Genomic DNA, 25,523 nt, shown 5'->3' on the forward strand with positions numbered 1-25,523 from the left:
TTCTGTTAATTTATTGACCTGTAAATTCAGCATTGAGTTATTGACCCAGCTTACAAAGGCTTTAAATCTTGGCAATGGGAAACTTGCTGTGGACATGCAAATTATCGTTATTAAGGATAATTGCTATTAACACTCAAGCCAAGACTTCTGTCCTCCCTCCGCAAGTAAACATAGGCTTTTCTTTTGTGTGTGTGAGACCAATATTATAGGCTTGTTCTCCAATTTGCCTGCAAACTTAAAACTCAGGTCATATTCACTGAATACTTTGGAAGGGTGCCAACCAGTGGTCTGCATCTCTGTTGTTTGTTATTTGAGATGGCAATGACCTGAAAACAGGTGAAAATGGTTTTGAGGGACAATGGAAAAACTTAATTTAAAGCTATGTAATTTCCAATGACACAAACCTCCAAACAATTTAGCATCAGCAGAAAAGATATCTTAAAAACAGTTCCACTTTCTCAGGTTTCTAAATAGCTCTTCTCCTCCTGTCTCGATTGTTCTTGTATTGATTACAGCTTAATAAATAATTAGGTACCATGCTGTAAAGCTGTGATTGCAGTATGTAGTGATTACAAAATACTGCGAAGTTAAAAGGAACTCTGCTTTTAGATTTATTTTTTATTTTATTTTTTAGGATTTTGGAGAAATTTCCCACTAAGGCATTAACATAAAATCAACTCCCTGACCAGTACTCAGCATGTATGCTGTAAAGCTCAGGTCAGAATGATGTAATCAGTCCTTTTTTCTCTGCCCAGTAATGCATCATACCTACCTGCACCTTAACATTCATTTAAGAAGTAGAAAATGGATTCACGGATCACTTATTTGAACAGTCAGTTACACAGCCTTAGCTGACTTCTGCGAAAAAGCTGAGCACTGTAAGGCTATACAGTGTGTTAAAGGGCAGGCTTAACCCCAGAGGAGCAGTCAGCAAGGGTGGAATATTCTAACCATGACACTTTTCTCCTGTAAACAGTCCCAGCTGATTTCTTAAAGGAGCTTAAGATGTACACAAGCCAAGGCTTCAGAGTTATCGCGCTGGCCCATAAAGTGCTAAGCCTAGGAAAGGATGTAGATGTGAGCGACCTGGAGAGGTAAGATGTGCTGAGGAGCTGCTAGCATCGCTGCGGGCTTGCTTCCCTACCAGCTTGTTAGGACCTGACCCAGCCCTCCCCCTCCTCTCCTGCTTATGGAAGCGTATGGGGAAGCTGAGCTGCATCACACCTTCCTCTCAGCAGATGCTGATTATGCTGTTAATTGCCTTGCAATTAAGTACTGCTCTTGCAAAGCTCACTGAGCTGAATTTCCGAAGCTGTTATCAAAGGGCAATGAAAGCCAGTAATTGTGCTTCAGTATGGCCGTGGATTGGGACTGTGATAGAAAGCCATGCTGAGTGCTGTAGCCTGCAGGTTTCAGCTAGTCTGGTCCTGCAGATCTCTGCCCCCTCCCTGCCTGCACCTTGGCTGGGCTGCTCCTTCCAGGGGACCGCAAGGCAGGGGACCTGTGGCTTGGCTGAAGCTGCAGAAATGCTGGTGCTTGTTGAGCACTGAACTTGTGCCAGTTGCATTTCACTGCATAGCCAAGCCTGTTTCCAGCTGAGCACAGCAGCACCTGTGTTTCTGTCCTTGCCCCAAGAGAGGAGGCTGAGTCTGAGCTGGTGTTCCTGGGCCTCCTGGTGATGGAGAATCGCCTGAAGCAGGAGACGAAGCCTGTGCTGCGGGAGCTGGCTGCCGCCCATATCAGGAGTGTCATGGTCACAGGTGAATCCCCCAACTCCAGCCATGGTGAACGGGAGCAGCACAGGAAGCACTTGCTCCTCCAGCATCCCCATTGCACAGCAGCTCCACAGCCCCTACCTGGGGCATGACAGAGGACACAAAGGGCCAGCCTCTCTGGTATCGTTGGCAGGGGACAACCTACAGACAGCGGTCACAGTGGCCAGGAGTGCGGAAATGATTCCCAAGGCCAGCAAAGTCATCATCATCGAAGCAAGTGAACCAGAGGGCCCTGCTCCAGCTTCCATTGCCTGGCAGCTGGCAGAAGACAGCAAAGCAAGCACAGCTGCTGCCCCTGTATGTGCAGCTGGGGAGGTTGCTGTCGGGTGCCAGGATGAATTAACAAAGCTTTGATGTCTAATAGCTGGCTTTTGGGGTGTGGGTTCCTTGCTGAGCATTTTGAGGCAGCTTTGAGGAAGGGAGGATGTACAAAGGGTTGGTTCCTACTTGCCTCAGGGTATACGGGGTGTGATATGGACCATTCACCTACTAGGGAGAAACAGTTAATACAGAGACTCTTTGCTCAGGACAGCGTGCAAAATAACTATATGAATAAGTGGTAATGCTCTGCAGATGCAGTGACTGCTTCCTTCATGCTTGAAGTGTGCCTAATTAATGCATTTAAAAATACTTGTCTGTGAGGTTATTTTCTGGACCAAACTTCAGTGTTTAAACTAGCCATCTGTGGCTAAATGGTATTGGCAACAGCTATTTTCTAGCTGTGTTCTCACAGCTAGAAAAGCACTGGTAGGCCTGAAGTTACAGGAAAGGACTGCAGAAAAGATGCTGTGTCCCTGTTTGTCTGGTGGGTAACAGTGCGGTGTGGCAGGGGGCTGTTGGCATAGCTGGATACAAAGCAGGAGGGTGATTGCTGTCTAGGGGCAGGGACGCTGCCCTTGCCGTGGGCTGAGTGACACCTTGGGGCCTGTTGTCACCAGGACAGGGGCAGCTCCAGGGATGGGTCAGTTCTGGGGTCCAAGGCTTCGTGGTGATCTCAGTCTGAGATTAAATGCTGTTTTGTTTCTTGGAGGTATGTGCTAATGCCCAGGAAAAGATCAACTTGGATGGAGAAAGCTGCAGCTACCATTTTGCCATGAACGGGAAATCCTACCAGGTTCTTTTAAAGCACTTCTACAACTTGCTGCCAAAAGTAAGTTCAGAGGAAACAAAGCGCTTGCTCATCCTCTCTGTTATGTGTAAAGGGCAGTAGTGTTCTGGCTGGAGAAAGGTATTTTCCTGTCAGTACCTGTAGTGTTGTCACTTCTGACACCTCGTCAGCCTCCCAGTGTGCCTCAAGGTCAGCCCAAGCAGTTGGCTTTCTGTATTTGCCGAGCCCCGGCTGACCGAGGTGGCTGAGGTGCCATGAGCAGCTGCATGGTGGAGTTACTCCGCAGTCACCTCCTCCATTTCAGTTTAATTAAAAACATCAACCCCATTCCCATGTACCACTGCCAGAGCTGGCAATGTCTTCTATTCAGCAGTGGCAGCAGGAACATGAAATACCCACACCTAGCAGCAGAAATCTTCAGTGCCTGTCACCCTCCCATTAAATAGCTGGTGTCGGGAGAGGGACTTCTCTGGATAGATTGGAAAAACCCCCAGCTGAGCAGTGTTATTGCCACTGTCACCAGCCATCTGTGCCGCACCAGGGGAGCAGGTATGAGGCCTGGCTGCTCCACGGCTGCCGCACTGCGCGTGGTGACCACTGGTCTCCCCGTGGAGGGGCGAGGCAGAAACCAGAGCCTGCTGAACGTGATGTTAGGAGAAACCTTATCCTAAGCGTAACAAAACCGTGGCTAGGGCAGGGAGAATGCATTAGAGAACTGTGTCAGGCACTCACTGGGGAGGCCTGATCCTGCCTCAGCAGGCAGCAGGGCATGAACACCCACCTGAGACAGCCCACTGCTCTGTCCTGCAGATACTGGTGAATGCAACTGTCTTTGCTAGAATGTCTCCTGGCCAGAAATCCAGCCTTGTGGAAGAGCTTCAGAAACTCAAGTAAGATTCTGTTGGCTTTCTTTTTGAGTCCAACTGAGGGAAGGTGTTCTCTGAGGTGTAACTGGCCCTGCTGGTGCTGCCCCAGGCCCCCTGCCCCAAGCAGCCCTTGCCGTGGCCTTGGACCCCGCTCCATCACAGCACAGAAGGCTGCATGAAACAGAGCTGAGATAAGAACACTGAGCCAGCCTCCAGCACCTACAAACACCTTCCTACTCTGCCATTTTCCCTCCTTTCATCAGTGTTTTCCCTCCTTTTCCTCCAACAGTTACTATGTGGGCATGTGCGGTGATGGAGCCAACGACTGTGGGGTACGTACGAGCAAATCTGCCGCTTTCCTTAAATTTTACCTCTTTCAACCTAAAGCATACTATGGTGAGATGCTGCTCAGCACAACTTGTCACCAGCATTTCCCATATTAGCCTGTGGGTATACTTGGTCAGCGTGTTGTTGTAAAATACTACTTATGTGTGTTTTTATGTATGAACATGCACAATAATAGAAAGCTTCCCCCCCCACCCCAGATATTAGAATAAGTATACTTCTTACATATTTGTTCAGATTTTACAGTTGCAAATTGGAGGGCCTTAATGATAATATATATATATATATATTCTATTATCTATTATATTATTGTGATAATGTATTATCATAATATAATTTTATAACAATGCATTGGCTGGTTTGGTGAAAGTCATCCATAGCCCATTCCTGAGCACTAAAGCAGAGGTGACAAGGCTGGGTTAAGGGGATCTTATAAGAGAACATTAAGAGAAATATGAACAGGAGATTGAAAGGAGTAGAAAGAGGATAAAATGCTAATTTAAATAGCTTAGCAGATTGTTTAACAGGAGAGGTATGCACAAACTCCAGTGTGGGAGACAGAGCATACAGGGTAGTTCAAAGAATTGTAAATAGGTACAGTGGGATTAAATGAACAAACAAAGTATTTAAGCTGTAGGGAATGAAAGATATCTGGAAAATGAGATCAGACGGGCCACAGAATAGATGAAGATCAATTACAAAAGACACTTGAAACAAAAATTGTAAAGCACCACTAAAAGTGTGTGTTTGTATGTGGGAAGGGGGAACGCATCTCCAGTTTCCTCCTTCTGTGGATTTCAGGCTTTGAAAATGGCCCATGCAGGGATATCGCTGTCGGAGCAGGAGGCATCAGTGGCTTCGCCTTTCACCTCCCAAATCCCCAACATCCAGTGTGTGCCGGAGCTGATCAGGTAAGTTGTGATGTCTTGGGGTGCTGCTGCCTGCACTGAGCTTGGTGTGCGGGGTCACTAGTGTGAGTTGCATAGCTGTGTGCAGGTTCCTGAGACAGTTTGGTGATGAAAAATAAGTATTTATGGCTATAATGTGTGTGTACAAAAACATATACATACACACAGCTGTGTGTGCATGCTACCATGAGAGATGCTGATGAACCAAACTTAATTGTTCCCCAGTAACTGTATAAAATAAAGCATAAGGGGCTTTTGTTTGTTTGTTTGTTTGTTTTTGAAATCCTTGAATTCCAATACTGTCATTGTTGCCTATAGAGGCTGATATTTTTGGAACAAGTTCAGGAGTAGAGTTGCACAAGAGGGCAGGTATTACAGTAACCACAGGAGAGATTTGCTTGTCATTACTTTAAAAATTTGATATCCATATGCTGTATGCAGTCATTGAGCAGCCAGGAATAATGCCATTTAGCCAAATGTATGAAAAGACAATTACTTCTTTATGTAGCAATGCACTTGATTCCCAGAACTGTTGAACAAATTAGAAATGAAAAAGCAGCAGCTTAAGCCAGGTATTAAAATTGTAGCTGGAGAATAAACACAAAGAAACAAAACACTGCATATGAGGGGTACTTAGGTGGCTCTGCATTATCTTAAGGCCAAAATATGCCTATGGCATTTAAAATATTTTCCATTCTTCTTAAGGATTCTAAACAAAAGGAATTACTCTCCATAGAAGCAGAAACAGCCTGTGGCACTAAAACCCCAGTACTGGGTGGGTTAGGGTTTTTTTAGCTTTGTTTTGTGTTTGAGCAGGGAAGGTCGAGCTGCTTTGGTTTCTTCCTTTGCTGTGGTTAAATACCTGACCCTGTATGGCCTCATTCAGTTTGTTGGTACTGCTCTGCTGTTTTGGGTAAGTGTTTAATGCCAATCTTTTATCACCATGCTGTGCTCACTACAGGTTTTTATCTTCGGTGGTATTACTCAGCAGGGGAGAGAAGGCATATGGGACTTCGAGGAGTAAGATGGAGTAAGGATAAACTTTTGAAGATGTGAAAAGCTGAATAATTGAATAATAATTTACTACATTAAGTATTTCAGTTAATATCAGAACAGTTGAAACAAATGATGAAATAACCCTGCTTTCACAGCCGCTAGTTTGGGCGTACGAACTGTGTCCATGTCCCTACTACCCAAAGGTTTTTCAAGCTTGGCACAATGTGAAGGCTTGAACAGTTACTGCAGGCTGGGAATGCGTGACCAGCCCTGGGTGGTCCATGAGTACTGGTGTCTGCTGGAGGAAGGGTGGAAAAAATATTCACATCCTACTGGGTCACCTGCAAGGGCTCGCTCGTGCTCAAAGGTTGCATCAGGGTAGTGAGGATGTTGTTGCTGACATGCTGCTGCTCTGAAATGGCAGCTGGTGCTACAGCTGGTGTCCTCGAAGTTGACATTGGTTGTCAGGTGGGCTCTTCTGTGTTTTTGTTACAGCAGCTGCAAATCTTTGGGAATCACCAGTACTTGATACAAGACGTTGTCATTACCCTTCTGGTTTGCCTAACAAGTAAGCAGCTCGGAGAAGCCCGCTGTGTCTGTTGGAGAGCCTGAGTATAAATAGTCAACTTCTTTTTCCAACAAAAATTAAAACGAGAAGCCAAGTTCTGCTGTCAATAACACCATAACCATCAGTGGTAGTGCAATCCCTTGGGTACAGAGCATGTCATTTGGCTCATAATCATTTGAAAACATAGCTACAGGAATCTACAGAATTGATAGGGTTTGGATGTGAGACTCAATGTGAAGAGCAGAGGTTGCTCTGGTGGCTTCTAGTGGGTCTCAGCATAACTCCAGCTCCAGCATGGTCCCAGCATGAGACCCAGTATGGCTCTTGGGCTCCCATGGGAATCCCTGGCTGCAAGTGATATTCCCCATCTTCCCTGAATGTTTCCCTGGCGTGGAGAGGATTCAGAGAGGGTTCAGACGGAAAACAGTGGAGATAAAGCCCTTTCTTGCCTGCTTGTTAGAGCCAGGCTTGCATTTCTCACCCATGATGTTGGGATGGGGGATCTGCATGTGGCTCTGTTTGCTCAGCGAGTGCAGAGGGCTGCTGGTGGGCAATGCTGCCACTGACCACAAACACCATTTGTTTCTCTCCAGTGAGCTTGACTGAAGCTTATCCAAAGCTGGCACCCTACCGCCCCCCCGGCCAGCTCATCTCTCCTCCGTTGCTGCTCTCTGTTGTCCTCAACATGTGCTTCACTGTAACCATGCAGACCTGTGGCTTCCTTCTGGTGAAGCAGCAGCCCTGGTATGTAGCGCTGGCCAGCCAGAGGTGAGTCGTTCTCCTCGACCAGGACCCCCACCTGCAGCTCTTGATGTGAGGCCAGCCCAGCCTTGGGCACATGGTGGCTCCCTGCTCCCCTCTGCAGCCCTCCTGCGGCTGCAAAGCTCTGCTGAGAAAAAAGAAAGAAACAAACAAACACCACAGCCCTGAGGCTGGGGTTTTCTTGAAAGCTGGCTCATTTTGCATGTTTGCACAATGCAAACAAAAACTCCCCATGTTCCAGAGCCTAGTTATGATATAACAGTGAGCATCCCACCATGGTGCAGAACAAGGTGGGCAGGGGGGAGGCACATCACACGGTGTGCGGGCAGCTGGGGCACGTGTCCTCGTCGCTGTCTTGAGCACTGCTTTCAGTGCTCGCCTGGGAGATGAGACTTTGGCATGGGGCAGGGATTAAGTTGTATTTTGGGATTTTGTTTGTTGGTTTTTAAAATATGTTTTTCATTCCTGTGATGATATCTGGCTGTTATGGTAGGCTGGGTACGAGAGAGGAGGGAATTGCTGTTGCTGCTCACTCTTGCAGGAGAAAGCAGGGACAAAATGCTGAGTGTTACCTTACAGACATTGCTCTCTGGGGAACCAGACCGTGCTTGCCACCAGCCCCAAGGGGAATGGTACCAGCAGTGCCCAGAGCACTGTCCTCAGTTACGAAGACACGACACTATGGCCATTGACCACTATCAACTGCATCATTGTGGCCTTTGTCTTTTCCAAGGGAAAGCCCTTCCGGAAGCCCATCTACACCAACTGTGAGTAGAGCTGGAGTTATGTGTGCTTTGCAGCCTCCCTGCCCCAAAATAACCATAGCAGGAGAGGCTGCTAGGGAAGGGATGCCATGGCTTTTTTTGTACCCACGCTGGTGACTGGCATGCAATATAATTGTTGTGTATCCGAGCTCCTACTTCCCCGTCTCTAAAAAAGTACACTGAGCACTGTGTATGTTAGCTTCCTCCTTGAGAAAAGAAGCAGCAGAGCTGAAAAAGGAGACTGCATCTTGGAAAATATGTGCTTTCCAGAAGATGATGTACTGGGTTTAGTGCAGAACTGTGTATTACTGAGAACACACATAGCATATAAGGATCAGATGTATTTGTTTCAAAATCCCACATCAAAAAGGGCTCCTCTGAGATGTGGTCTTACCTTGCCTGACTTCCATTCCTAGAGATGAGAAAGAAAAGCCTGTGATAATATCACTGTTAAAATCCTCTTGTAGTAACCTTTCATTTTCTGTTTGAGTTTTGTAGACTTGATTTACCCCTACCGGGCTCTAGCTGACTGATAGCTCCTTTGCAATTGTAGCTTTTTGTTCATGGATGAGAGGACAGGATTTCGCTTAACCTTAGCAAAGCTGATTTCATTAGTGTCCTGGTTTCAGTTAGCACTGAAACCAGGACAATTAGGTATTTTGTCAAAAGGCAGGTCCGAAACCCATTTTGCTGAGCCCTGATCACCCGCAGAAGAGAGGTGAGGCCAGAAGAAGCTGCCCTGCAAGCAGCCAGCCTGGGGCTGAGAGGACTCTCAGCTGAGGAATCTGCTCACACTTACGTGCTTCAGGAACAATCACTAGGAGGAAGCAAAGAGCAATTCCCTTCTTTTTGCCACCCACTCAGCCCTGTCACCTCTCCACCCCGGCAGTGAGGAAGGTTGCAGGAGGCTGTTGACCCAATTTGCCAGCTAGTTTTAGGTGCTCAGGTCCTGCTAATTGCCAGGATTTTGGCACCTCTAGACCCCTGAGCCATTTGCCATTACTTTATGGCCTCCTGCTCCTTTGAAAAAGGATGCAAACCCAGACAAGCTCTCCCTGTGCAAGGCACAAGCAATGTCCACCTCTGGACTTGTCAGTTGCAGAGCACCCAGCCTCAAGAGCAAGCTGCCTTCTCTGCTGCCTGCTGTCCAGGTGCCCAGCTGAGCAGGTGGAGCAGCAAGCACAGGGGAAGGATGCTGGGGTGGCTCGCAGCAGAGCCCTTTTGAGGCAGATCCCTGTGCTTGTTTAGGAATCTGAAAGTGCCAAATCACTTGTGCAAGAAAAACAGTGCAGGTAGTGAGCTTTGCAACAGGCTGCTGGGGAGTAGCTCCTCTTGGTTCCAGTTCCACAGCTCTTTTAGGCACAAAAATAAAATAAATAAAATACAGGCTGTCAGTTTTACAGCATTAGTATTTGGGGCTCCCATCAGCATATTTGCAGAGTTTGGTCATCAAAACACCCTTTTCCCTAGGCCATCAATGCTCTTGTTTCCCCAGACGTGTTTTCAGTCCTCCTGGCCCTCCAGCTTGCAGTCTGCCTCTTCCTCTTCTTCGCCGACATTGATGCTGTGTACAGTGGCATGCAGGTAAGCCCAAACAAAACATGCATTTTTTGCTTGCCCTTTTACATATGCATACAGAGCACAAGCCACGGCTACAGTCATCTTGGAAGTGAATTTGCTGCTTTGATGCTGACTGGGCAGCCCTTTCAGACTTCTCCAACATCCCTCCAACAAGGGCATGATTAATGAGGCAATCCTCCTCCTCCCTGCAGACAGGGTGGCAGTAGGAAGAAGAAGAAAAAGCGCTTTATATCGTGCTGAGCTGTCCTTCCTAACAGAAAAGGACAACGGCACGGAGCGTGGGTTTGCACGTTGGAGGTTTGCTGGCTGGAGCAGCAAGTGTGCAGGGACGGCTGCTGCTGCCACCCCTCCTGGAGCAGGATGAATTCCTGTGGGGCTGTGCCTGCCTCTGCCTGGCCAGGGCACAGGAGGAGTGGCTGCCACCAGCTGTGCCACCCCAATAACAGGAACCCAGCTGTCTGACAGTGGATGGAGGCAGGCAGAGATCTGCTGTTAGTGTGGACATGCACACACTGCGCGTTGGCTGTGGCTCCCCAGAATATTTGGGCACCAAATCCTGCCCTGGGCACCCAGTCTGCTGGTTTCAGCAGCAGTGTCGGTAGTGGAGATGTCAAGGAGCTATGTGCCAGGGGGAAGCTGGCATCAGACCCTCCAAGATCTCTGTGACAAGGAATTACTGTTGCTGCCTACTGCTTCCTCCATGCATGCCATCGGGAACATGTTAGTCAGCCTCTCAAATCATTAGGAACAGATGCAAATCTTGGCAAGGCATTCAAACCTAATTGCTCCCCATGTCTTTTCTAACAGTTTCTGTGCACTCCCATGATCTGGAGAGTTTATGTCTTACTGATGCTCCTGGCCACCTTCTGCATATCTTTTTTTACAGAGGTGAGTGTGTTTGTTTACCAGCTGCTCCCCTGTGTGAGCAGCAGGAGCATTTGGGACTTTCTTCCCCCATTTGCAACCATGCTCTCCTCCTGCAGAAGCACAAATCCTCGGGGACTTTTTTTTTTTATCTTCTCCCTTTTTTCCTCAAGACTCACTGTGTGTTGATCAAATACTCTTGATGCAGCTCCAGAGACAATTTAGACCCCATCCCTTAGGCCTTTATGGAGTGAGTAATGCCATACAGCTGCCTAGGAGGGAGCAGCACGGGTCTGGTGTTTGGCCTTGATTTTAAAACAGTTTTCTCTCACCCTGCAAGCAGCCAGGCCAGAAGCTGCACCTGCTTGTGCAACAATGACTAAGCCCTAAAGCAGGCCCAGGGGCTCAGGAGTCACATTTTGTTGATTAGGGCTGGCTGTGCCATCCTGGATGTAAACATGGGGTTGTGTCCAATGCCAGGTCTTGTCCCCTGCAAGGCAGCACATTCTCAGGTGTCCCACAGCCCCAGGAGGAAACAGAAACTTGTCCCTTGGTTATCCCCTTCAGCAGAACAGCCTGAAAACAGTGTTCTCCTGATATAACGGAGCTGGCACATGGCACGGGGGCTGGCTTTGGTCCCCCTCCACTGATGCTGTGCCATCTCACTCCACAGGACGTCCTCCTGCAGAACAAGCACCTCTGGATGCTGATTAAAGCCTGCTTTGGGTACCAGTCGAAGAGCCAGTACCGAAAATGGCAGAGGATGCTGCAGAGGGATCCAAACTGGCCTCCAGTAAACACAAAGGACTTTGCAGCCAAACGCATGGCTGAGGTTTACGTTAACCCCAGCTACGAGCCGGGGGACTAGGAGGGAGCCTGCAGCTGGGCACAGGGCTGCCCTGCCTTCACTGACCAGCTCGAGCTTGCATCACTCAGATTTCTGAACTCCCTGGAAAACCCATCCATTCAGAGGCAGGCTGACTGTGTCCTGGAACAAGGGCAAGGATTATTCTCTCACTTGCTGGTAAAATAACAGCTTTGACTCTACTCCATGGCAACAGCAGCTCTCCAGCCTAGCCAGCACCTCCTACAAAGGCCCGGCAATACTGAGCACAGTGAAGCGGTGGCTGCAGCTGCTGTTCCACCAGACCTGGGCGATGCACCCCCTGAGCTAGATGGCCCCATTAGTGACCTAACCTTGACTGTAACGAGGAGCACAAGGGCAACTGCAAAATCCTGCTATAAATGAAACTCCGCAGATTCCAAGCACTACAAAAAAAATCAATGTATGATTAATCCTGTTTTTTTTTTTTTTTTTCCATTCCAAAAACTTACGGCTGTGACAGGACGCCCACGCTGTCCAGACCTAAACATCCGTCACCAGACGTAACTGCTGAGTGCCGGGAAGTAGTGCTGAATGCCGGGAAGCACTCAGTGCTCAAGCACAGCAGCAAGCTGGGGCTAGGCAGGGAGAGGCCCTGCTGAAGGGGGAGGAGGAAAAGCTGCTCCCTGCCCACACTTAGCGCTCTGCCACAGCTGGGTTCTGGCCTTCTCTGCAGCCCCTGCCCCTTCCTTGCTCTGTTCCTGACTTCTATCACGGAGCTGCCACGAGAGCTGAGGCCATGCAGGGCCGACCCGCAGTCCCGGGAGGGAGGCAGAGCTACAGTCACCCCAAAACTGCACCCTGCTGGGCTGCACTGGGCGGCACTGAACCGCTTGCAAGCTGCCATCCTGAGCGTGCCGGGTCACCATGTGCCCCTGTGGCTCAATGTGAGATGTTGGAGGTGTCTGGGGCATGCAGAGGGCATCTGTTAGGGGAGGCAGGGTGGGTGATCCTTAGGGCAAGGGACACATGTGCTGGCACAGGAAATGAAATGAAATCCACCCCGTCCTGCAGCGCCGTGTGGGCAAAGGGTGAAACCACTGCGGGCTGTGGCCAGCACCCAGCGCTCAGCACCTGCCACACGGCCCTCTCCCAGGGCAAAGGTGCCGAGCTGCTGCCCCCGCCGCCCCCAAGCCCTTTGGAGGCTCTCCCCAAAACAGCCCCGGCATCCCGGGGGGCTGCATCTCCCTGGGGGGGCCGCATCTGGCCGGCAGCCCCATCCCCATCTCCCCCCCCCCGAGCTCTCCCTGCTCCCCCCCAGCACCTGTCCTGCTGCTGCCCTGGCCTGTCAGGCTCGGGGCGATGCTAACGGCTGAGGCTGGCCCTGTTCCCTGGCCCCTCCTGGCCGCTATGATTTAACCAAGTGTATGAAAAGACAATTACTTTTTTATGGAGCAATGCACTTGATTCCCGGAACTGTTGAACAAATGAGAAGTGAAAAAGCATCAGCTTAAGCCAGGTATTCAAATTGTAGCTGGAGAATAAACAGGAAGAAACAACCACTGCAGATGAGGGTTGCTTAGGTGACTCAGCATTTCCTTAGGGTTCCGTATGCCTTTGGAATTTAAAATATTTCCCATTCTTCTTAAGGACTCTAAAGAAGTGGCTGCTTCCCTCCGGAGAAGCAGAAACATCCTGTGGCACTAAAACCCCAGTACTGGGTGGGTTAGGGTGGTTTTTTTTTTAGCTTTGTATTGTATTGTAGCAAAGCGGGGGCTGGGCAGGGAGAGGCCCTGCTGAAGGGGGAAGGAAGGAAAAGCTGCCCCCTGCCCACACTTAGCGCCCTGCCACAGCCGGGTTCTGGCCTCTGGTGCCACGTGGCACCGACACTGTCAGGGCACACCGGGCAGGAATCGGGGCTAAGCCACGGCTGCCTGCTTTGACCAGGTCACACCAAGAGGCAGCCACTAATGCGCGCTGGTGCTCGCTGCTGCATTGTACAGCCTCGAAATAACTTCTGGTTACATTGACAGGACCCAAAATAGGTTGTCCAGGTTCAGTTTTATTACAATATATTTTCCCATATTTAAAAGAATCCTATTTGATTACAACAATAGAGAGCACTACAAAATGTGACCAGAAGGCTTGGCCTTGTTATTTCAAACGTTGAAACAACTGCTGTTTAAAAAAAAGCTTCTGATCCAGTTATATACATGTTAAGAGCTGACAAAAATAGCAAGCTGCTTACAGACAGCTTTTGCTCCCATCTCTTATAACAGCCCAGGCAGTTGCATGTGGTGAAGGCAACACAGGATTTCTTTTTGTTCTTTTTTATATGCAACCTGCAAATAGCACAGTTCCAAACATGCAAGCTCACTATTCTCCATAAAGAACAATACACCACACTTTCCTTAAACAGCCACCCATCAGCACTGTGCCTAGGAGATGGTGGGGCTCTGTAGGTTTGGGGATGCACAGCTTGCTCTGCAGGCGTGCAGGGACACTGGCTTTGCCATCCTGCTGGCTGGGGGAGGATCCTCCTCATGCTGGAGTGATATGCTGCTTGGACCCCGTGTCTGCTCATGGAAGAACCAAAGGCAGGCTCCCAGCTGCCCCTGCAGTCCACAGCACCCTTTCTTTAAACCTCGGCCCTTTGGCAGACCAAGGAGTAAGCTCGGTCACGTCCAGTATCAACAACTGCTGCATTTACACAGATGGAGACTGAAAGTTGTGGCACAGCGGTGCCAGTGTGGAGCAAACAGCTGCCAGAGGCAAAGCTACCTGGGCATTTTGTCAGACAGCCCACACCAGGCACCTCCGGATCCCAAAGGGAGTCAGGGAGGTCAGACAAAAGGACACTTTCACAGGCAGGAGAAAACAGAGCCAGGCACTACCACACCCAAACCAAAGCACCCATTTTAAACACTGGGGGAGGCAGCTTGTAGGCCTGCTACCCCCACACCACCAGCAGCCCTCGCACAAGCAGCTCGGAGCTTGGGAACAGCAGCGCAAGCTCTGAGGTTTGGGATGTGCCTCTCCTGCTGGCTCAGCACCAGCATTCCACCTGGATGGGCCCTCAGATGGAAGGCACGCAACAGCTGTCAGCAATAGCTTTGCATCACTTTTGTTTAAGAAAAAAGTTTTTAAAAGTTAAAATGTTTCTACACAAAGGTTAAGAAAGGTTATTCGCAGAAAGCCCAGAGGATCCAATCTGTAGAAAGGTGTGTGCCAGAAGTCTGTATGAGCCCTCAGCAGAGCCCTGAGACGTGAGGGTGGAGAATTTGCTTGCAAGTGCTCCCAGATCAGCACAAAAATCATCGCAGGCAGTGTTGTGAAAGCAGCTGTGGCAAACAGGCTAGCACTGCCCTCAGCAAGGGTCACGCAGGTATTAGTGAGTCTCGGTGGTGGCTGTGGCCCCTACATGCCCCGTGTCCTGCCAGCAGCCCCTCAGTACTGCCTCTCTCTGGATCGGCTCCGTAACAAGCCCAGCAGGGAGAAGGCACCGGCGGCAGCTGTGACAAACCCGATGGCACCAATTGCTCGTTTGGCCTGCAAAGGGGGGAAGCAAAACACAGGCAGGCAACGTGATGAGCATTTCCTCCTCCAGGCACGCTAATGAAGAGCAGGCAGAGCTAATCAAGGCAATGAAGTGAATGCAAGAGACAACTGCCCTATAAGTAAGTAGAAGGGGGTGGGGGTATTCCTCATGCCCTTACCTTTGGGCTGAGCAAGAGGGGCACTGGCAGGCTGCAGACAGACCATAGCAAACCACCTGGCCCAGGGGCTGTGGTGAGGCTGTGAAGGTTTGGGCCCTGGCTTGGGGCTTTGCTGTCCCCATGCAGCCTGGGAGCTGTGCCACAGGAATTCCTGTGCAGACTGTGCAAGGAGGTGCCCGGAGAAGTGTGCGGGGGGCTCCCCCATGTCACCTACCTGCTCAGAGACCCCCTCGCCATAGCGCAGCAGTGTCACGAAGTGCTCACAGTTGTTGCCCAGCAGGTCGTAGGACACCTCCTGGTTGATGAGGTACTCAGCCCGCCGGATGATCTCCTCCACGGGGAGAGGAGCATAGGTGCTGTCGTACTTGTTGTTGATCTGGTAAGTGTCATTTCCCACCACGTCCTTCAGGAGCTGCATCCTCACCAGGGCCTTTCGGCTGAACACTGACTTGGCGCTGCCCAGCGTGGCCGGGGGCCCCTCATCTGGGGGAGGCAGGCATGGGGTGAGCCAGGCCAGCCCCATACAGCCCCCCTGAGACTCCAAAGGAGTTTTTGGCTGGCGTCTTGAAGTGTTTGCTATCTCTGGCATTTGCACAGGGCCCCTAGGTATGCGTGTATTTCCAGGAGGAGTGAAGGGGGCAGCAAAAACCCAAAAGGACTTTGGGGGGAGGTACCCACACAGCCCTGCAGACAGCAATCCCCCCAGAGCCACAAGCCTCCCCTGGTGCCCAAGCCCCTCATGCAGGGTGGTGCTGAGCATGTTCCCAAGTGGCAGAGAAGGTCTGGAGACCCAGCCTGTCCCTGCTTCACATAATGGGATTTAAAATCACCGGGGCTAACAGATGAGCACCGGGCAATACCCCTTCCTGGCTCTCTTCCCCACTTCCATCACAGAGCTGCCAGGAGAGCCAAGGCCATGCAGGGCTGACCCCCTGTCCCAGGAAGGAGACAGGGCTCCAGTCACCCCAAAACACCCTAAAACTGCGCCCCCCCGGGCTGTGCATGCCTTACCAACAGGTGTCACGTTGATGATGTACCCATCCCCCAGGTAGAGGGCCCAGTGCTGGTAAGCCGGTCGGAAGATCTCGATCAGGTCCCCGGGCTGGGGGTCCCCAGGGTGGGCAGCACTGAACCTCTCTGGAGCTGCCATCCTGAGCATGCCGGGTCACCACGTGCCCCTCTCCCTCAATGTGAGACGCGTTGGAGGCCTCTGGGGTGTGCAGAGGGCATCTGCCAGAGGTCACAGGGCAGGAGATCCTTAGGGCAAGGGACACGCGTGCTGGCACAGGGCATGAAATGAAATCCACCCCATCCTGCAACGCCGTGCGGGCAAAGGGTGAAACCACTGCGGGCTGTGGCCAGCACCCAGCACTCAGCACCCGCCGCACGGCCCTCTCCCGGGATAAGGGCGCCGAGCTGCTCCCCCCACCACCCCCAAGCCCTTGGAGGTTCTCCCCAAAACAGCCCCGTGGGGGGCTCCGCCGGAGGGTGGCAGCCTCCGGGGGCCTGCGGTTCCAGCTTTCCCCCCCCCCGCCCTGCCCTGCTCCACCCTGGAGGGGCCGCATCTCCCCGGGGTGCCGCATCTTGCCGGCAGCCCCATCCCCATCTCCCCCCCGAGCTCCCCGCTCACCCCTAGCTCCCGTCCTCTTGCCTCCGTGCGCAGGGTGCAGCCCGGGGCGAGGCTGGCGGCGGAGGCTGGCCCCGTTCCCTGGCTCCTCCCGGCCTCTATAAATAACCAGCAGCCGGGCAGGCTCCGAGCAGGCGGCGCTGACCCCGTCCCCGGGCTTGTCCCCGGGGAGCTGCCCGCCCGCAAAGCCCCCGGGCCGGTCCCCCCGCAGGGCTGCTCCTGGAGGAGGGGTAGGGGTAGGTGGGCATTCTTCCCACCCCGGAACCTCTGGAGAGGGGCAGGCGATGCAGAGTGGCTGTCTGGCTGTGCTGGCAAAGAGAAGCGAGGGAGGTGGAGCTCCAAGTCGATTCCAATCGCCGTTTTAGGGCAAAGAGATACGTAGGATAGTTTTTGGTGTGTCTCTCGTATTGTGGCCCAGGGATTTCTCTCCGGACACAGGAGTCTCACGGTGCAGTGTGCCCAGCTAGAGTCCTCTGAAATGAGTGGGTGAGCCTGAGCGGGCTGAGCAGATGTGGCTGTCCCCTTGGCTACAGCCACTACGGTTTGCTAAAAAGGAGGGTTCACTATCAACAAAAGCACGCTCTGGGTAAGTTGAACTAAGTGGTGTATTTAAAGCCCAGCATTTTGAAAGTCAGGCGAGAGAGCTGGTTGATTTTCAGGATCAGAGCAGCGTCACATTTGTTGTTTTTCTGGCTTCTATTGACATGAAGTAGTTGAGTCAGAGGAGCACTGGGTTGCAGTTCTGCTTTCTCTTTCATCCCGTTTCAAATCTGAAGTATTTACAGGACTCCACAGTGGAAAACCAAGGTGATTCCTACACTATTGAAATAGCAAAGTGGATCCATGAAACCCGGAAATCTACTCTACCTGGGCACAGATGAGCCATGTCACATTGGAGAGTCAGGGCTATGATCCTCTAGGGTATGGGTTGTGCTGTGCTCCTGCCAGCTACAACAGGAGGTGAGCGTGGTCAGCACTGCTCAACATTCACAGAATTGCACTGTTAGCAAGTATGGGAGAGCAATAGGAAGCTGCTGCTGAACAGGCAGGAAAGATGCCTTTATGAATGTGGTGAAACTGCAGCATAAGGTTGATAGCTCATTTGTGCACAGGTAGGTCCCTCGCACTAACTCGTTTTCATTATGTAATGACACTGAAAGCCCCTTTCCATTCACATCTGTTCCTCATTAGCTGGGTTGTGCACGTATGGACTGCTGGCATGTTCTTGAATGGCCTTTTATCCACCTGACTGTCCATGGGCATTACAAATACTCTTCTGGCTGACAGCACGCATGAGATTCTGGATACAATAGGCAGGGAAAGAAGGGGCAAATTAAAAATAACCAGCATTGTGTCAGAAACAACAGGAAGCCCACACTGTCCCTCCTGCTTCCTCCCCCTTTACCCCAGCTTTTATTGCTGAGAATCCCATCAGACAGTATGGGATATCCCTGTGGTTATTGGGGTCAGCTGTCCTGTCTGTATGGCTTCCCAGCTTCTGGTACTTGCTGGTGGGGCAATGTGACAAACAGAGAAGACCTTGGCTCTGTGTAAGCACTGCAGAGGAATAGCTAAAACCTTAGTGTGTTATCAACACTTTCCTCCCCCAACTCTAAAACATAGCACCATAGGAGCTTCTTTAATGAAAATTACCTCTATCCAATACCAGTACGGTGTTGTTGGGCCTTGCTGCGAATGACTTGGATATTCTGCTACTGGAGATTCCTTAGCATGATCCAGGACTGAGCTGATGCAAATCTCTAACCACATTCAGCATGGCAGCTTCAGAATTTGCAAAGACCCCAAGGAGAACTTATGACAGGATCTCTTTATTCAGGGAGTTCTTGTTAAGTTATGCTCTTGCTTAGCATTAGCACCCGCAGACAGGGGCTGATGACAATCGTTGCTCTCATCCACTCTGTCCTGACAAGGAGGCAGCTGTCATTCAAACAACTGCTTCTTTCAGAGTGGCACTCCCAGGGGGAGAGAGGAAGGGGGTCATCTGTCACCAGATAAGCTCAGTGTTTTAACTATTTCTCTCCTCAGTCAACCATGCCTTGTCAGAAGAGGAGCAAGAACTGTGTCCTGCTTAATCAACCCATCCCCTCCCATTGAAGATTTTGGGTAAAATAATTTCAAGACCACCTGCCTGGGATGTTATAATTAATTCTGACCTCATCAGTCCATAGTTTGTGCATCTATAAGAGGCACATATGCAATAGTGTGCAGCTTGCTCGTGCTGCTGAATTCTGACTGGACTTAGTGTTGTTCGAATGGCTTCTGAGGATAACACAGCAGTAATGTGCGCTAGGACTTATTTCAGTTTGGGTCTAACACATGAAATCTGAGAGATAGTGTAGACAAAATTCCAAAGATCTTCAGCAAATGCAATAATATATTTATTATTGTTTTTTTTCTCAACGTATTAGATACATTATTAAAATACAAGAACAGAAAAGTAATACAAAGAAATTAAAAAGATGTTAACTATAGGTGTGTATCACGTGCAGATTCATCTTGATCAAATGCAGTGTTCACTATGCAGCCATAATCTTGTTCATATACGTTGTTATCTGATGTATCCCTGGACCGGTTGAAAGATGAATCTCTTGTTTTGGCACCTGTACTCATCTTTCTCTTCCTTCTGCACAAAAACAAATAGCAACAACCATCTTTAATTTCTATTCTTGTTTGTAGTGGGATGTCAAATAGTGGTGTGAGCACATATAATGTCAGATTTTGGAGAATCCCAAGTTTTGTGATAATGGTACATATGCCTTATGCAATAAGAATAGCATATGTTCATCCCTGTAGAAAAGACTGTTTTCCTTCACATTCCTCATATGAGATCCTGAATGCTGTACTTCCTTTCTGGTCCTGAAGGTATGGGACTAGGGTGAATTCTGAGAGTTTACAGGTGCTTCTGAGAGTTTACAAGAGTTTGCATCTTGACTGTGCTGAATGTAGCAAATATGGGAAAAGGCTTACCTGTGCAGGTACACTGCAGAGGAGATGAGAATGAGGACAACAATCACACCTGCTGAAACTCCAACAGCGATGGCAACTGTATGATTCTCAGGAGTCCCTGAGGTGCTTGTTTGATCTGAAGAAGAAATAAGCCCTGTTAGCATAAGCTAAGAGTGCTGTGAACAGAAGATTTTTCTCAATCCCAAGTGTAAAGCTGCTCACTATGGAATCTGAGCACCAGGCAGACATGCCTATCTGCTTGGCTTACACTGTGTTCTCTGACTAATGTGGCTGTCAGGAGTGGTGTCAGACCCAGGCCCTGTATGATCATCCTTTCTTGCATCTCTTTGCTGAGAGACGCGCTTCTTTCTGCTTGGATTCACCAGTACAGACGTGACCACCTAGTTTGTGGTACAAGGCCTAATATGTACTCCAAGGAATAGTGTCAAGGGCTTAGATAGGACATGCAGTGGAATTATTTCTAGGGTCAGCCTCTGTCCTGCCTATGACTAAATTACAAGATGTCCATAAAAAGATGTGATGAGGTCCCAGTCTGATCTGACACCTGCCTGATTTGCAGCACAGACAGCTCAGTCTTCTCCATAACGGCACATATTTTTGATAGTGGTGTGTATAATGCAGAGAGTGAAATCCAAAATAATTTTATTACCTCTTCTTTCAACCTCACAGATTTGTCCTGTGTACAGCTCAGAACATTCACAGTAGAAGCTGCGAGAAGTACCATTGGTTGTTTCAGAGCAAACTCCATCATTCTGACAAGGAGTTGGCATGCATGGTCCACCTAGCAAAAAGAAAGGAGAAACACTTGAGAATCTCGGAGAATCCAACCCTGAGAAAGCTGTTCTTGGTTAGATTACGCTGACTGCTAATGCTGGACATGCCCTGTATTTTAAGACCTATGGTTCTGTACTTGACAACAACAGTATGGGAAAGAAACACTTTCTACGATAGACCATCAAAGATCCCCTGTGTATGCTTACTAAGGGATTTTCTTCTGTTCAAATTATTCCATCCATCCCAGACCCAGTAATGCCCTATAAGCAGTAACTCAAGACTTAGCATGATAGGCAACGTGATAGGATTAGTGGTTGACTCACTCTTGTAGCATCCACGAGTGTAGTTTGAAACGTTGCAGATTTCATCAGAACCACACCCTATTGTAGTGCAGGAGACAGTGGAGCTTTCCGTGCACTGACATCTCTGAGAGCAGTCATCAGTGATGAATATTTCTCCAATCTGGAAGACAGCAGTTAAACATTAAAAAATACCAAACAGAATCACCCAGGAAAATATGTATGGAGCACTGGGGACCCATGCTACTCTCTCTAATGTCTTCCTGATGAATGGCAACATGGCACATATATATATATTTATTTATTTTATTTTTAGAAACTTGTACTAAGAAAGCAAGCAAACAGCTTATTAATCCAGCTCTTTGAAACTTAAAGAAGGCTCAGGAAAGAAAGCAAAAGAACAGTTTGGAGTGTGAAATCCTAGTCCCAGACTGAGTATGTGGGCAACCAACAATGTTTAATGGTTGCTGGAAATAAAGTGGCAGATGCATCCCATTGTGCCTCCAAGACAATATGGAAAAGTGCCATGTGCCATTTTTCTGGCAAGCCCTACCTGTCCATCCTGTCTCCCTCCTCCCATAACAGCATCTTTACTTGCCTTAGGCCTTGTCTATATCAAGTCTCCAGTGTTCAAACAAAAGATTTCAAAGCTGTTTTATTCTGCAGCTAGAATGGGAGGAATCTTTGGATTTCTCAAAATCCAGCCTTGCCTGGCGCTCTCTTCATGCTGCAGCCAGCTCTACTGACTCTTGGCCCTGCCTGTACCACTCTTCACTGAGAGGAAAGGGACCACCGTGAATGAGAGAGTTTTTCTGTAAGTAGTGTGTTGTAAATTTTAGAGCCTATGAAGCTATTGTTTAGTGTGATAAAGGTGAAGAATTAACATGGAGGTCAGAGAGTAATCATATGCTTCCCTCAAGTGCCTGCCTTGAGTATTCTGGCAAGCAAAGTTTCAGAGGCAGACTGAGGGGTCTATTCTCTCTTCCCTTCCTCCAGAGACCAGAATATTATTAAACAAATTGCTCTCTGTTTCTAATGTAAAGTTACGTGCTGAGGAGAACAATGAGATTGTCAAAATAATTAGCAGAAGAAAATATTGTTTAGCACTGTCAGAGCTGTCTGGCCTGCTGAGACACTGTACCTCATAATATTTGTTGAGGTATGAGCAGCCACACTGACTATAAGGCACACATTCAAAACCACTAAGAACGTAGCCAGGGAGACATTCACAGCCTTCAGCACAAGGCCATTCACACTCAGAGGGGCTGGTCAAGTCGCTGCAGGATGCTGGACATGCAGACATGCATGAGCTGTATTTGCTGTTGGCTGGACACGGCATCTCTGTAAGAATAAGGAGAGTCCAGTTATAACAGGTTGCTGTGTGCTAGTTATATGTTGTCTTTTCAGATCCACTTTGTAGGAGGCAAAATGATGAACACATACACAGAGAAGTTCATATATATCTGATGCTACCGACATAAGTGAATCACTCCAGAATCAGGAAGTGCATTGTGAAAGCTATTGGTATGCTGTGCTCTCAGTCTGAGTTTTCAATGATTTCAAATAACTTCTCACACATTCAGGGTAGCTATCCTTGAAAGTACCAGAGCTTTCACAGCTCTGAGAAGTGTGTTTCATCAAGAATACTAAGTCACCTAATCATGGGTGATGCAGGGTGGGTATGGTTTGATGACTATCCCAACTTGAAGAAAAAAAAAAAAGGATTTGAGATTATTCTAAGATTTAATTTAGCTTTTTGAAGTCTTAAAGACAAGTTAGGAATGGGGACATTTTTTCTCTCATAAAACTTCTCATGATGAGGAGCTGACTGCTTTGCTTTCCTAAGTAACTTTCTAAACTGGGGTCTAAATGCAAAACATCAGCATAAGACTCAGAGGAGGGGACAAAAGAATATGTGTGTGCACTAAACCAAGAGCAATGATCGAAGCGTGAATCAACATGTTATCAAAGCTAAGAAGCTTTGATATATGGTGCTTCTAGGAAAAGCCTAAAATCTCAGCTTTTGAGACTTTTAGGGGGAAACCACATTGTGTTTTTTTCCTGTGCTTACCACAAGCTGTCTCTTGCCTCCAGCCTTCCATATTGACTCCTTTCTCCTGACAAGCCAGCACGTACTCCTCCAGACTGCGACATAATGTAGTAGTGTCGTCTCTGTCCACACACATATCAAAGATGCAGCTCCTGTTTGCAACATGAGAAAGCGTTCATGCCCAATACCTTTGTTATTGCTTATCTTCAGATGCTTTTTTGCCTGACTCCGTGTTACTTCCATTTGATCAGGTCATTTGTTGTGCTGCTGCTGCTATTATGTGATGTACTCATACACACAGAAGCAATAAGCAGGTGACTGACTTCTTGTAACAATAAGTTATTTTTCGCTATCTGCTTGTGTTTCTGACTAGCGTATCTACATCTTGCTTATGGAGCACTTTTTAGTGCTGCTGTGTCTTATATCTGGACTGCCGACTTCTTTCAATATTTGGGTGCCCTCACCATGTTCATATACATTGAATAGTGATGCAGAATTCTGGTTTACCCAGTGTTGTTTGCTAGTTCTACATTCTCCACTTTGATCATCATCTGAATATCAATGGCCTGATTTTAAAAGGCATTGAGAACTGAGGTGAATAGGATCTGCAAATATGTGGTATCTCAGAATATCTCTTAAGTGAGAGAAAGATAGGCTTGCATTAAGAATCAGGATATATAACCTGAAGCCAGTCATCTAGTTTATTTGGCTTAAGATACCTTCACATTATTCTGACAGCTAAGAGAGACTTCAAGTGGGCACTACCTATCTTTAAACATTAGTTACAACTATATGACTAAAGAAAACTGGTATCAACTTGGCAATTTTATGACCAATGTTGGATGAATGTTGGATGAATGAAGTGTGGATGAACCAACAGGTTTCATACAGTTCAAAAGGAGGTGTATAGGAACTGTGTACATAGGAGGCCAGATGAACAGAAGGAATTGTATTGCAGATACCATGTTAGTTATTCTCCACTAACCTATTTTTAGAACTGCTCCATGACAGACTCAAGAAGTATCGCTAACAGCTTCAGCCTTTGTGGCTATAGCTTGAAGAATACATTTTAAGAAGCTAAAATTGCTAAAAGGAATCTAATAGAGCCAATTACTGAATTCTCACTGAATGTGGAGAAGAACTTCAAGAACATTGGGAATTCTGGTTTACAGATATAATGTTTAGCACTTCTGCTTTATCTCTCTAGGAAAATAGGAAAGCTACTTTGTAGAGCTAGCACAAAAGTGAAACTCTTAATAGATGGAAAGATGGATCATCACAATTTTTTAAAATCAAATAAGGGGTACTAAATATATAAATAATGGAAGCATTGGGCCCCAGTTCTCCAAAGACACCTAACATCCTCAGTTCCTGAAAACTGAAGATGTACAGTTCTTACCAGAAACAAGCTGCAAAGCTGTTTTGGAAACGGGGAAAAAACAGACTAGATTGTTTGCAGCAGACACTTACATGGAATAGAAATCTGGTGAGACTTCAGAATGACACTTCGCAAAAGGACCATTTGACTGAGTCAGAATTTGACATTCAGAAGTGCTGTTTTCTTGTGTCAGCTGATTTTCACTGCAGCCTTGGAAGAGTCCTGTATCTTGTACCACCTCAGACTCATCTGTTGGACTGACATCTCGTCTGGAAATGAATTCATTATGAAACCATCAGTTCTCTGTACATCCAGCATTCATGGTACCAGTAACGCTACAAGAGTATTTCTGCCTTGTAGTAGAAGTGTTAGTTTATTTCTCTCTCATGGCTTATGGCAATGCGAAGGGAATAGATAAAGCAAATCTATTTGATATAAGGAAATAGATAAGGCAAAAATGTACTAGAAAACTTCCTACCATTTCAAAGATTTGTGGATTTTTAATTCAAAATTGATAGCTGTAATTATCTCCTTGTACATTCTGTATCACACAGGTTTCATCCATGCCTCCTTTATGCAATCCATTCAATAAAACTTGAATGTTAGTCAGAATGATATAACTGGAGTAAGCCACCATTCCTTGGAGATATTCTCACTTTCACTGAAGAACTGGCTGCATGCCTGAAGTGCCAGAATTATTCTCTAGGCAGAGCTTCCAGAGTCTCTTTATGCTCAACATTAGTCTACATACTGCTTTCTACTATTTTGCTAGATAAGTTTTTGCAGCCAAATTATATGCTGACAACTAATACAATTCTATTTACTTACAGACAAAAAAGTTCTGTTAGTGTCTAAGAAACCTCCAAAAGCCTTTAAAAGCAAACTGAGAAAGTAGAAGGAGAGAAGGAAACTTAGTTCCCTGTTTCAAGGTTCTGTATAATCTTATTAGCACAGAATCGGCCTGACCACAAATATCACATTCATTTTTACTCAAAAGAATGCCCCAACTTTTTTGTACTGGAAGAAAACACAGTGTAGTCATGAAAGTAAGGAAATTAGACTCTTAAAGAACCTCTTCTGAGAGGAACTGTGAATTAATTTTGATGAATTTCAAAGATACATTCATGTTCCAGAGGGAGGGATGACACTGAACCAGGATCTACCCTCCCTCAGATCCATACAGCAAACCATGAACTTTATCTTTGCCAGGACCCATGAGCTTGGTAGAGACCTTATTCATCTCTGTCCCCTAGCAGTTGTAATGGCTGTGATGCCAAATAAGGACACTGAACTGGAGTAATGAAGTGATAGTTCAGGCTTTTTTTTTTTTT

General features: G+C 47.9%; 2 protein-coding genes across 3 annotated transcripts in view; one reads left to right on the forward strand and one right to left on the reverse strand.

Annotated features, from left to right (window-relative positions):
• Positions 1-11,405, forward strand: part of ATP13A5 (ATPase 13A5) — a 30,340-nt gene extending 18,935 nt beyond the window's left edge. The window contains exons 17-30 of the mRNA XM_032193325.1: positions 977-1,094; positions 1,636-1,760; positions 1,909-2,090; positions 2,806-2,925; positions 3,694-3,773; positions 4,039-4,081; positions 4,896-5,005; positions 5,819-5,915; positions 6,494-6,566; positions 7,160-7,334; positions 7,908-8,095; positions 9,588-9,676; positions 10,481-10,561; positions 11,211-11,405. Of these exons, the coding sequence (XP_032049216.1) occupies positions 977-1,094; positions 1,636-1,760; positions 1,909-2,090; positions 2,806-2,925; positions 3,694-3,773; positions 4,039-4,081; positions 4,896-5,005; positions 5,819-5,915; positions 6,494-6,566; positions 7,160-7,334; positions 7,908-8,095; positions 9,588-9,676; positions 10,481-10,561; positions 11,211-11,405 (1,676 nt within the window). The remainder of the gene's footprint in view (positions 1-976; positions 1,095-1,635; positions 1,761-1,908; positions 2,091-2,805; positions 2,926-3,693; positions 3,774-4,038; positions 4,082-4,895; positions 5,006-5,818; positions 5,916-6,493; positions 6,567-7,159; positions 7,335-7,907; positions 8,096-9,587; positions 9,677-10,480; positions 10,562-11,210) is intronic.
• Positions 11,406-13,402: 1,997 nt separating this feature from the next.
• PLAAT1 (phospholipase A and acyltransferase 1) lies at positions 13,403-17,140 on the reverse strand. 2 transcript variants are annotated; one of them, XM_032193544.1, is made up of 4 exons: positions 16,707-17,140; positions 16,088-16,306; positions 15,291-15,559; positions 13,403-14,909 (listed from the first exon to the last, which is right to left on the reverse strand). In XM_032193544.1, the coding sequence occupies exons 2-4, from the start codon at positions 16,233-16,235 to the stop codon at positions 14,808-14,810; spliced, it is 519 nt and encodes a 172-aa protein (XP_032049435.1). In that variant the 5' UTR covers positions 16,236-16,306; positions 16,707-17,140; the 3' UTR covers positions 13,403-14,807. The 2 variants fall into 2 exon arrangements, with proteins under 2 accessions (XP_032049435.1, XP_032049434.1); XM_032193543.1 differs by having other exon boundaries at positions 16,088-16,333.
• Positions 17,141-25,523: the final 8,383 nt, after the last annotated feature.

Source organism: Aythya fuligula, chromosome 9 (assembly GCF_009819795.1).
Source record: "Aythya fuligula isolate bAytFul2 chromosome 9, bAytFul2.pri, whole genome shotgun sequence".
Lineage (NCBI taxonomy): Eukaryota > Metazoa > Chordata > Aves > Anseriformes > Anatidae > Aythya > Aythya fuligula.

Coding starts and splice junctions, on each gene's coding strand:
- PLAAT1 (XM_032193544.1), bottom strand. CDS start 16,235: ATGCTCAGGATGGCAGCTCCAGAGAGGTTCAGTGCTGCCCACCCTGGG. Junction 15,560..16,087: donor CATCAACGTGACACCTGTTG/GTAAGGCATGCA, acceptor TGCCTCCCCCAG/ATGAGGGGCCCCCGGCCACG. Junction 14,910..15,290: donor GCGAGGGGGTCTCTGAGCAG/GTAGGTGACATG, acceptor CCCCCTTTGCAG/GCCAAACGAGCAATTGGTGC.